The sequence below is a fragment of the Plecotus auritus genome (genome assembly GCF_963455305.1).
Source record: "Plecotus auritus genome assembly, chromosome: 8".
NCBI lineage: Eukaryota > Metazoa > Chordata > Mammalia > Chiroptera > Vespertilionidae > Plecotus > Plecotus auritus.
In genome coordinates, this window is record NC_137782.1 from 67848739 (window position 1) to 67861746 (window position 13008).

Genomic DNA, 13008 nt, shown 5'->3' on the forward strand with positions numbered 1-13008 from the left:
ATTTGGAATATATGTATTAAAACCACAGTGAGATACACTCCTAGGATGACTAGACTGAAAAGCCAATAGTGTGGATTAAGAAAAGACAACTGGAGTCTCACATCTGCTCCTACATTCATGAGAAAAACCTTGCCTCACCAGACAGAGTTGGAAAATGGAGTATTTTAATTACCTTTACACATAATTATGGATATTATGCTTTGATACTGTACCAAAACCAGACAACTGGCTATTTTTTAAAGGGTAGTTATGATGTGGAACCTGAAACCACATTTTTTGTAATAGGGTACATTTATAATCTATTATCTGGAAAAATAAAAGCCAATACCAAGTTTTAACAATGACGTGGAGAAACTTCATACATTCTTTGTGGGAATGTGAAATAGTATAGCCACTTTGGAAAACCATATGGCAGTTTCTTAAACAGTTAAAAATAAAATTGCCAACAACTCCCCATTTATAACATTATATGCTTAAGTACGGCCTAGCTTATAATAAATAGATGTTCAATTAATATTTGTAGGTGGGTTAGGTTGGAGCTTAAAATATCAACCAGGATAATGGTATAAGGAGGGTTTGTGGGTATATCCAAACAAAATGATACTATGATACTGCCCTTGATTTCCTTTGAAAAACCCAGTTCCCAGGTATAAGTGAGCCAAAAGTGCTTTCCTGGTATTGAATATTTATGAGATAATCAAGGTGTGTTTCTAGAGACCTGTTTTGTTTTTCTTCAACGTTTAAATATACATGTCTTTCTTATCATAGATACTCTTCTTATTGACTATCAGTTCACCTTTAGCCTGTCCCAGGAGGATGACCGCTATTACACAGCCATCAATTTTGTGGCTACACCTGATGAAGTAAGATTTAAAAGTCGTAGTCTTCTTCTTCTTCTCCTTCTTCTTCTTTTTTTGTCATTATGGCTAGAAGCACTGCCTTAGCAGTGGTCTCCAGAATGGAGCACACAGGATGATGTTTAGAGGTATAGGAAAGAAATGTTAGATCTACATTTTATCTCCTTTCCACCTAAAAGGCAGGAACGGTTTTAAGATTTACCAGTATTGGATACACAGACTGACATTGACTCCACACATACTTGGTTGCCCATCAGCCCATTGCATCTCTGTACAGAAAAGGAGAAGAGACTGCAAGGGAAACTCCCCCATCAGAGGGGGCAGATGGCAAAGCCCAGATTTACTCTCTCAAAGTAGATCAGAGACTTAAAAAGTGCTCACCAAGAAACTGCAGATTGAAATCAATACCAGTGGTGCAGGGGAGGTGGCAGAGGTGACACTTCTCATAGAATAAGTCGTTAGCCTCATTCGGGCGGAGGTGAAAACAGCGAAGGTTTAGTTATTCCCCACAAGAAGTTAGCCAGAAATAATTGAAATTATTAAGATGACTATTTGAAACATGGATTTAGCCGAAACCGGTTTGGCTCAGTGAATAGAGCGTCAGCCTGTGGACTGAAATGTCCCAGGTTCGATTCCGGTCAAGGGCACGTACCTTGGTTGTGGGCACATCCCCAGTAGGAGGTGTGCAGGAGGCAGCTGATCGATGTTTCTCTCTCATCAATGTTTCTAACTCTCTATCCCTCTCCCTTCTTCTCTGTAAAATATCAATAAAATATATTAAAAAAAAAAAAGAAAAGAAACATGGATTTATACCTACTGACGTTAATGATGAACCCCATCTTGCCATAAGGTATTTCCTAGTGGTAGAACGGTGCCAACACAGCATGACATTTAAAAGTGAAGGGCAGTAGATAGGTACACATATAATACCTTAATAAGAAAAATAAATTAATTTTAAAAAATAAAAAATAAATAAAAGTGAAGCATCTAGAACGTGAAGACACATCTGCCCAATTTCTTCAATGAAATGTAAAGTCATTCATTACCCACTCCAATACATAATGCAATTTTTCTAAACTTGATGATAAATTACTTAGGAGCCTCCTTAGGAGTTTCTTATTTTTCATCAATGTATTTTAAATGAAAATATTTTGTGGGAAAACTGTAGGCATATCATTTCAGGGGCTGTGTTAAGTGGACTTTTGAAAAAAAGATTTTAGGATAAGGTTATAGCAAAAGGACCAAATATGAAATTTATTTACTAAACTTATTCATAAGCAAGTAGTTGAAGCGCTCAGTCTTTCAGGATGTAATTGATGTTGTTAATTTTATTTTAAATAAACTATAAAAATAGTAGGCTCTTGGTAATACTTCTTAGCAATGTGGGCAGTGACCATGAAAACCTTTGGACCTCTCTGGAGTTCCCTGTTTACCTTATGAATATTTAATAGAGGTATCCAGTGTGTATCTTCTATCTTTTAAAAAAGCACTAGGTTCCAAATTTATTGATCTTCCTTTGGAATAAGTAATTGTTAGTAGTGTGCTGCCAACAAATATTAAAATTAAACATTTGAGCTGTCCCTTCAAGGGGAAGGTGAGGTTATGTTAATAAATGAGAAGATAACTGCTTTGTGAGAGAAACTTCTGGTTTGGAGATTCCATTTTGAAAACGTTTCATTGAAGTTTTGTCCTGTAGAAACTATTAAAAAACACCCTTAAAAATCTTAATTGTCTAATGTTTTGTGATATTACAAAATGAAGAATTTCAGCAGGATTGGATCCATTTGTAAAATGTAAAAATACAACATTGATTTATTTGCAAAAATAATTCTTTGACACCAAATAATTTTTGCCAAATGTCAGTAAAAAGTAAAAATTAGTATTAAAATTTACCCAGCATGGCCAACAGTATACTTCTCCCAGTTGCCGGAACACAATTCTCACAGATATATTTTCAGTCACTAAAATCAAAAATCAAAGTAAGTTAAACTAGCTCTTCAACTTGCTATATCTCTAAGTGGTAAACAAGATTTTCAAAGTTAATAAAATACATTTAGTCATCTTTCTCTATTTGAAATAATATTTTTAGTTAGAGAAAAATATTATTCAAATTATAAATGAATACCATCAAATTATTTTTTTATTTAGTTTATTTCAGCTTTGTTTGCTTTTTAAAAAACCATTTCCATTTTGGAGAACTTTACACTGTACATAATCTATTAGTTTAGAAGTACATCGACTGAATTTATAAATACATCTAAAGTGGGACCCTTGATCAAGTGTTTTACATGCAGATGTTTGGAAACGGCTGCCCAGAGGTTTCTTAGGAGGCTGATTTCCCTAACATAGGTCACAGGTGTAAGTCATTGTGCTCTGGTGAGGCTGTTTTTTTAAAGATATATTTTTCATGGAGTTAGGCATTTGATAAGTCATTCAATTCCATGTATTTTTATGGGAGAGAAATCAAATGTATATGGGGTATATTATATTGGTTAGAAATTTTACTAATCTATAAATGTCAGTTCCTGTTAAGACGTAAAATATCTGCTTTGTAATTAAGAAAGGTGAAGGTAATAAAATTTAATGATTGCGTTATTTTAAAATCTGGAAACTGTTCTAATTACTTTTCTAATTATCTGTACCTCTCATCAGCAAAACAGGGATTTGGACATGTTCATCAATGCCTCCAAAAACTTTAATCTCAACATCACCTGGGCCGCCAGTTTCTCAGGTAAAAAACTTACCTAGTGAAAACCTTCTGAGTGAAGGTAATAGATTAAGAATTGTGAGGTAGGAGTTGAGAAAGGGAGTTCTGGAGAGAGACAGATAGGTTTGAAACCCCGCTTTGCCACTTATCAGCTGGGAGACCTTGAGCAAGGTGTCTAAATCCTTCTCTAGATTTTAGGGTTATTCATTGTAAAGAGAAGTGTTGTATAGATTAAATTAGGTTCTACATGCCAGTGGCTACCATGGTGTCAGGCTCAGTACATGCTCACTACCCTGCCCCACTACCACCACGAATAGCATTGCTGCAGCTGCTGTTCTGGCACCGCCATCCTCACCCTCATCAGTGCTTCAGAAGTGAAAAAGGCAAATGACTCGAAGTTTCAAGAAATGGAAACATTTAAAATAGAACGAGATTTTAGTAGGTATAGGGAAATGTACTTTGGAGATTAAAACTCTAAGAGCACAGCTTTTACTATCTTGTTTATCTTACTGTGAGTCACTAAAGAAGATGTGCTGGGGCAGAAAATCTGCTAAAACAGTAAAGGGTGGGTCTTATGTAGTGGTTAAGAGCATAGCTTGACAGACCTGGGTTTGAATTCTACCTGTTACTGTGCTGTTGGGCAAATTACTTAAGCTTTCTGTCCCAGTTTCCTAGTAAAAAAACACCTAGCCATGCAGGGTGTTGTGAGAATTAAACAAATGAGATCATAAACAAAACTACTCAAAGTAGTGCTTGAAACATGGTAAATTCTCACTAAATGTTTCACCATTATTATTACTATACAATACTGGTTTTTTGTTTTGGGTTTTTTGTTGTTGTTGTTTGGTTTTTTGTTAAAACACAACCAATTAGACTGAAGCAAGATAAAATCATTAGCTTTGCATGTCACTTTATGTTTATCATGTCTTAAAAGACTGTCTAGAATTCAGAAAAGATTCAGAAACTTGCAGGGATGAGAGACTTTTAAGAAAAGGTCTGGATTATTGGAACGTTTGTCTTGAGAAAGGCAACATCTCTGAGCATATGATGATTTACAATGACTGTCTTAATAAGAACCTGACAGTCTGTGCTCCAGTCACAGGATTTGATTCAGACATGGGGAAAATCTATTTAATGAATTTTTGCAAACACTAGAATTGCCAGCAGAGGGAGAATATGGGATGTTGAAGGACTTTTGGGAATGGGATGCATTTATACCACATTAGGGGGACTTACGTACAGTTGTAGCTGGTGGGCAGAGTGGATGTCATTGCTTGTTAATAGGGCTTTAGTGCTACCTGTATTTTTCATGGCCATGTGCAGCATGGAAGGGAATTGCAGGGATTCCTAGTAAAACCATTCTAGTTAAGGGCACGAGCTTGTATATCAGCCTTCCCAGCTTCAAATCGCAGCTCTACTTCTTACTGGCTGTGTGACCTGAACCAAGTTACTTAGTTTCTCTGAACCTTAGTTTCCTGATCTATAAATGAGGATAATATAGTTATTGTTAGGATTAAATGAGATTGAGCTCTTAAAGGCTGTTCCTGGGACATAGTACGTGTTTAGTACATGCTAACTATTATCCTTATTAGTAATGAAGGTAAATTCTGCTCCCCAACCCCCCCAAAAAAGTTTCTTCTGTTTTATTCTTTCTAATAGCTGGAACCCAGGCTGGAGAAGAGATGCCTGTTGTTTCGAAAACCAACATTAAGGAGTACAAAGATAGTTTCTCTAATGAGAAGTTTGATTTTCGCAACCACCAAAATATCACTTTCTTTGTTTATGTCAGTAATTTCACCTGGCCCATCAAAATTCAGGTAAGATGTGCTTTTTGGTCTCATCTGCAGGCATGGTGAACTCCCTTTATTAGAAACTAAATTCACTAATTTGGAACTTGCAGTAAACAACCTGTACAGTATTGCTTTGCCTCTGTAAATCTATAGCAAAGGAGTGCTGAGCACATGAATACCATAGAAGATTGTAGTGGAGATGGTATAAATCACTCATGAAGGAAAGTTGTCAGCACTTTTGAAATAGTGTGGCATGTAACAAATTTGATAATTATAACTGTATAATTTTTTCATTTAGCACTGGCCATGTAAAAGTTTGTAGAGCTACATAAAGAGCTTCAATTCTAGAATGAATAAGATGGATATAAAGGCACTATAAGTTTACATTAAAGAGCCTAGGCCTTACAGTCAAACAGACGTGGTTTTGAGTCCTAGCTTGCTCCTGTACAATTCAGGTAGCCTTTCCACAGCTCAGATTTTTATACTTGTGATGTGAAAGGATTCATGTCACCTACTGCAGCCACTGCTGTTATCCATCTGCTCATTTTCTCAGTTTCCAGACCAGTGGACTCCCCCTTTTCCAAGACCCATGGTTCAGTTTGTGCTTTTTATAATTGTCCTTGAGGAAGACCTTAATACTTTTTGCTTTACCCCCTTCATTTTGGGTAAATGTGGAATTTTGGGATGGGTGGACTTTCAGGGACTGGTTCACTTTTAGCCATAGGAGCATGGTCACTGGACTAGGGTTGTGGCTGTTTGCTGAATTTCAGAAGCATGGTCAACTGAAGCAAGTTGTCACAGCTCAATTAGGATGGGTTTGCAATCTAATTCTGGTAGTTGTATGTTCATGCCTCAGGCTGTGACTAAAGAACAATCTTATCCATTCTGAAATGTGGCGGATAGGCTCTGGGTTGTATTTTTTCTCACCACCCTATCTAAATGGTCTACAAGTTCTTCCTCTAATTGGCTTCTCCCTTTGCTCTGGCACAGTCTGCTTCCCTCCTCAGCCAGCCTTCTTGTAAGCATTGACCACATTCCCTATTTCTGTTTTCCCTTATTCATTCATTTATCAGCCAAAAACAGTCTGCCTCTCCCCTCACCACATCCTGAAACTGCCCTGTCTTAGTGAACAACAGTGACTGAATTCTCCTGTCCCCTCTCCTTCGTAGAGTGACTTGAGTTACTGTCTTCCTTGCCTTTCTGGTTCTTTCTTTCCCTGATTCTCTGGCCAGTCTTTTTAGGGAATCCTCTTCTTTAAACATTGGGTTGTCTGGGATTCAGGTTGGTTCTCTTCTGTCTTCATCCCACTTTCTTTGGATAATTCCATCCCATTTGTAGGTACTGGTCTGTACTGGTGATTCTCAGTGTTCTGTCTTTAGCCCAGCTTATACTTGAGTTCCAGACCAGTAAGTACTCTTGGTTGCTGCCTAGGCATCTCTACCTGGACATTCACAAGCTCTCTGCACTTCAGCACATAGTCATTTTTGTGACCTTAGCCCCAAACCCTGTGCTTCCTTTGTCAGTGAATGGCAGGCACCACAGATTCATTGTTTTGCATAAACCAGGTCCCAGGAAGTCATTTGCATTCCTGGGATAAACCTGACTTGGGCATGATGTGTCATTTTCTTTCTTTAAGCATTGCTGTATTCAGTTTGCTAATGTTTTGGTTAGAACATTTTATCTATTTCATGAGTCAGAACGTCTGATAATTTTCCCTTCTTGTCCTTGTTACTGTTTTTATATCAAGGTTAAATTAACCTTTAATAATTGTGGAGTTTTCTTTGTTACTGTTTTTATATCAAGGTTAAATTAACCTTTAATAATCGTGGAGTTTTCTTTCTCATTTCTGGAAAAGATTATATAAGATTAAATTACATAAACCTAAAAAAGGGGACATCTATAATACTTTCAACAATAAAGATAAAATTTAAAACATTATCATGATAAAAAAACATTACATGAACCTTGAATACTTGATAGATGTCCTTTAAAATCATTTGATTCTGGTGTTTTATATGTGGAGATTTTCTTTTTTTTTAATCCTCAGACAAGGATATTTTTTCCATTGTTTTTCAGAGAGAGTGGAAGGGAGGGAGAGAGGGAGAAACATTGATGTGAGAGAGACACATCAACTGATTGCCTCCTGCATATGCCCCGATGGGAGGCCAGGAGGGAACCGAAACCCAGGTATATGCCCTTGACCTAGAATAAACCTGCGACCCTTCAATGCATCAGCTGACGCTCTAACCACTGAGAACACTGGCCAGGGCTATGTGGAGGTTTTTTTAACTACCGATTCAACTTCTTTAATAGTTATAGGATATTTTGGATATTCTTTTTCTGTTTGAGTAACTTAAGATAATTTTTTATTTCTTATATTTTTCAAATGTATTGACACAAAGTTATTCACACTGTCCTTTTATCTAACCTTTGCAGCATCTGTCCTTAAGTATACGGAATCATACACTTAAAAACAGTTAAATGGTAAATTTTATCTTATATATATTTTACCCCAACAAAAATAGTTTTAAAAATTACAACAATGCCCTAGCCAGTTCTGCTCAATAGACAGAGCATCGGCCTGCAGACCAAAGGATCCTGGGTTCGATTCCAGTCAAAGACACATACCTTTGTTGCAGGCTCCTCCACCGCCCTGGCTCTGGTCAGGGCTTGTGCAGGAGGCAACCAATCGATGTGTTTCTCTCACATCGATGTTTCTCTCTGTCTTTCCCTCTCTCTTCCACTCTTTCTAAAAATCAATGGAAAAATATCCTTGGGTGAGGATTAAATAAATAAAAAAATAAAAATAAAAATCACAGCAGGATTTTTTTTTTGTAAATATAGAGAAGCTTATTCTAAAATTTATATGAAAAGACAAAGATTCTAGAATAGCTATAATAGTTTTGAGAAAGAGGAATAAAGTAGGAGGAATCACTATATGCAATGTTAAAGCTTACTATTTAGCTAGAGTAACCAAAACATTGGGTTACTGCAGGAGGATAGACACAGATCACGCAATAGAATGGACATGGAATAGAATTCTGAAGCCTGAAATAGATCCACATAAATATGCTCAGCCCTGACTGGTTTGGCTTAGTGGATAGAGCGTCGGCCTGTGGACTGAAGGGTCCCAGGTTCGATTCTGGTCAAGGGCATGTACCTTGGCTGTGGGCACATCCCCAGTAGGGGGTGTGCAGGAGGCAGCTGATCGATGTTTCTCTCTCATCAATGTTTCTAACTCTCTATCCCTCTCCCTTCCTCTCTGTAAAAAATCAATAAAATATATTTTAAAAAAATATGCTCAACTGTTTTTTGACAAAACTGCAAAGACAATTCAGTGGAGGAAGGATTGCCTTTTCAACAAGTAGTGCTGGAACAGTTGAGCAACCATAGGCAAAAAAACGAACTTTGACATAAACCTCACAACTCTCTTACATAAAAATGAACTCAATATGGGTTAACAGATTTAATTGTAAAACAAAGCTATAAAACTTTTAGTAGAAAATCTTTACATCTTAACGCTAGCAAAAGGTGTTTAGACTTGACAACAAAAACATGACCCATAAAAGGAAAAATTGATAAATTGGACATCAAAACAAAAAGGTTTTCTTCTGTGAAAGAACGTATTAAGGGGATGAATCAACAAGCTACATACTGGGAAAAAATATTTTCAAGCTGTAGTTCCGACAAAGCACTTATATCTGTAATATAAGGATAATTCTCACCTGGGCTGGTGTGACTTGGTTGGAGTGTTGTCCCATATACCACCAGAAGGTTGCAAGTTCGATTCCCGTTCAGGGTACATACCTAGATTTGGGGTTTGATCCCTGGTTGGAGCATGTGAAATCAGTGAGCATGTCTTGGGTGAGGATTTAAAAAAAAGAGAGAGAATAATTCTCAAAATTTATTAAAAAACAAACACATCATTTAGAAAATGAACAAAAGACATAAAGAAGCATTTCACCACAAAAGGATGCACATATCCTATATACTAAAAGGCTAATATAAAAATGGATCGAACAGCAAAACAACCGGTCGCTATGATGCACACTGACCGCCAGAGGGCAGACGCTCAACACAAGAGCTGCCCCCTAGTGGTCAGTGTGCTCCCACAGGGGGAGCGCTGCTCAGCCAAAAGCCTGCTCACGGCAGTGCTAAGGATGTCCAACTGGAGCAGGCCTAAGCCGGCAGTCAGACATCCCCCAAGGGCTCCCTGACTGCAAGAGGGCATCGGGCCTGTAGTGTCATATAATCACATGAAAAGATGTTTAGCATCAAAAGCTATTAAAGAAATGCAAAGTAAAACCACAATGAGATATCACTGTGCACCTATCAAAATGGCTAAAATTGAAAATAATAATACCAAATGCTAGAGAGGTTGCCAAGAAATTGGATCATGTTTACATTGCTGGTGGGAAAGTGAGATGTTACAGCCACTCTAGAAAATAGTTTGGCATTTTCTTGTAAAACTAAACTTGCTCTTATTATACAACCCAGCAGTTGCATTCCTGGGCATTTATCCAAGAGAAATGAAAATTTGTTTTAAAAACATGTTTTTATTGATTTCAGAGAGGAAGGGAAAGAGAGAGAGAGATAGAAGCATCAATGATGAGAGAGAATCATTGAATGGCTGCCTCCTGCACTCCCCCCACTGGGGATTGACCCTGCAACCCAGGCATGTGCCCTGACCAGGAATCGAACCATGACCTCCTGGTTCATAGGTTGACGCTCAACCACTGAGCCACGCTGGCACACAAACACCTGTGCACCAACATTTATAGCACCTATTTGGCAGTATTTAGCAGCTTCATTCATAACAGCCCTAAACTGGAAACAAGCCGGGTATTTTTTGGCAGGTGAATGGATAAGTAAATTGTGCTACCTCCATATTATGGAATAATACTTAGCGATAAAAAGAAACAAGCTATTGATACAAGTTGGGTAAATTGCAAGAAAATTTTGCTGAGTGGGGGGAAAAATTAGAAATTGGCATTCTGCATTATATTATTTCTTTAACATTTGAAAATAAAAATTTTATACCCAAAACAGATATGATTTACTGAGGCTTCACCTTTCTCTAGACCCTATTTTAAAAGGGGTCATCTGATTAGGTCAGGCCCTCCACACACTAGGGGAGGGTGTACGTACTAACATAGTGGGAATCTTGGGGGTCAACCAGGGGTTTAGGTAACTTGTCTGACCCCAAAGAGGTTGAGCTCTAGGCTCCCGCCAGTACAATTTCAGTTTGGCAGCATTTTCTAACAGTATCAAATTATAGATCATATACCTTTGTAAAATACTTGATTTGAGCTCTAGTAAATGTTATTTGTTGACTTGTTTTTTAAGTTGAGATTGTTTTCATAATGGCATACCACGTGATATTCTGAATCTACTTGAACTTCAGACTTTGTTCTTCAGTGTATAGCTGAAGAAATAATTAATATTTTTAAGAATCTTGGTGAGAATCTTGACTTAATGCTGCTGACGTTTTTCCAATTTGGAAAGAGGGCTCTGTGCACATAAACAGGCTTTTGTGCTGGAGATAGCCGAGCTGTTGCCAATGCGGAGTTCTAGTTTTTTTCCTTCCCATGCCCTGTTGCTCCACCCTCTGAAAGTCACTGAAATGGTTTTAGAGCATTTCCTTCTAGAGGGATCTCTTCCTCACACTTACTTTTAAAAAGTACGAATTTTAAGTTTAAGAATCAAAGAGATGTCGATTTTCTGCCTGATTTTTTTTTTGGTGCTTTTACCTGGGCTGGATTACTCACGAGTAAGAGCCCTTTATGAAAGCTGCATTCAGGAGCACTTCTGAAAATAAACGATGGCATGCTCACCATTTAGTTTGCCAAGCTTTCCTTGAAAAGCAGGTAAGTTCTATTGAAAATGAGTCTTTTTGTTCTCTGGTATTTGCAAACAGTGTGACTAGACTTGTAGCATTGCGTGTTCTCAGTGTTTTCACACAACTGGTTCTCTGCACTTGGAACTGTATCTGAATGTGCGCTGGGCGGAGGGCTAAGCTTGTGTCTTCCTAGGCAGATGCAGGCATGTTCTCAACAAAGGGAGCTATATGTTTCTTTATTCCTCTGTTTTCCTCAGAGCCTTCGCTCTTCTAGATGTAGCTAGCTCTTAAACACAAAAACATGCATGCACACTTAGAGACTGTACAAATTCAATAAAAGTGTAGAGAACCAGGATGTCTAAATGGTGCAGTAGTGTAGGCCATTCAGTTAAATTTCAGTATGGCTTTCAGTGCAACCAAAATAACTTTTCTGTCTTTCTCATTTTTTAAAGCAAAGTAACAGGAAATCTAATGCTGTACTCGGAAATTCATGTAAACATTGGTGCTTTAAAAATGGTAATGCTAAACTCAAGTTCCTTCACTCTGAACTGATCCCAGGATTCTTTTCCATAATTAGGAACAGATCAAAACCTATAACTGCTGAGGGAATTTGAAACTAACTATAAAAGTCTTTGTAGATGCAGTTTAAAAAAACACCTACCCAGACTGAAAGAGCCTGTGTGTAGTTGGGTGGAGGGTATGTTGGGGCTAGTTGTGCCTGTTTTCTGGTCAGCTGCTCCTGTGGGTGAGCACCCCTCCCTCAACCCTGCTTTCTGAATGTGATCCTAGGTGTTCTCCCCAGTGAGCAGGACTCAGCCAGCTCAGCCAGGACCATCATTTGGGAGGATAGGTATTCAGGATAGAGAACGGACAGACAAACGTGCGAGGGGGACGGTGGGTAGTGAAGCAGGGATTCCAGCTTGTTACTGGCTCTACAACAGACGTTGTTACTGTAATGTGGAACTAATATTAAAGCCCTCTCCATGCCGGGTGTTTCATCTGCTATTTTATGTAAGAGGCTAGTGTTCACAAGTGAAGGCAACACAGAATTTGTATTGAGAACCAGGCATTAATTTAGATTTTAGAGTTATGTTTATGGGTGCTAGCAGGATTGCTATACTGAGCAAAGGATGTATGAAACTTTTATTGACTCGGATATACTTTTTTTAGTAAATGCTTTATTGAGATATAATTTACATACCATCCAATTCACCCATTTAAAGTGCACAATGTAGTGTTTTTTAACATTTCACAAAATTGTGCAACCATGACCACATCAATTTTAGAATATTTTCATCACCTGAAAAAAGAAATCACATACCCATTAGTAGTCATTTCCCATTTCTCCCTCCCCCCCCCCCCCCCCAGCCTCTGAAAACCACCGGTCTACTTTTTGTCTCTATGGATTTGCCTATTCTGGACATTTCATATAAATTGAATCACATAATATGTGGTCCTTTGTGACTGGCTTCTTCATTTAGCTCAGTGGTTTCAAGGTTCATCCATTTTTAGTATGTTTCAGTACTTCATTCCTTTTTAAGATTGAATAATGTTCCATTGTGTGGATATACCACATTTTATTTATCCATTCATCTGTTGATGGATACTTGGGTTGTTTCCACTCTTTGAATATTATGAATAGTGTCAGATACACTTTTAGTGTTTGTAGTAATTGTGTAATAACGATGCCAATGTATATACAAACCTTCTGGTGTTAGATATCTGTGCCTTAAGGGTTTTAAGAATTACAAAGCTATGAAATAATTTAAAACTAAACTACATAAAATGTAAGTCTTTGCTTGCTTCAAGTGGCAT

The 13008-nt window shown here is 37.7% G+C and overlaps 1 protein-coding gene across 2 annotated transcripts in view; it reads left to right on the plus strand.

Moving 5' to 3' along the window:
* ATRN (attractin) overlaps positions 1-13008 on the plus strand; it is a 166821-nt gene that overhangs the window by 108747 nt on the left and 45066 nt on the right. For both annotated transcript variants that reach the window (XM_080685822.1, XM_080685823.1), the window contains exons 22-24: positions 769-863; positions 3510-3588; positions 5224-5381. In XM_080685822.1, coding sequence (XP_080541948.1) covers positions 769-863; positions 3510-3588; positions 5224-5381 — 332 coding nt within the window. The remainder of the gene's footprint in view (positions 1-768; positions 864-3509; positions 3589-5223; positions 5382-13008) is intronic.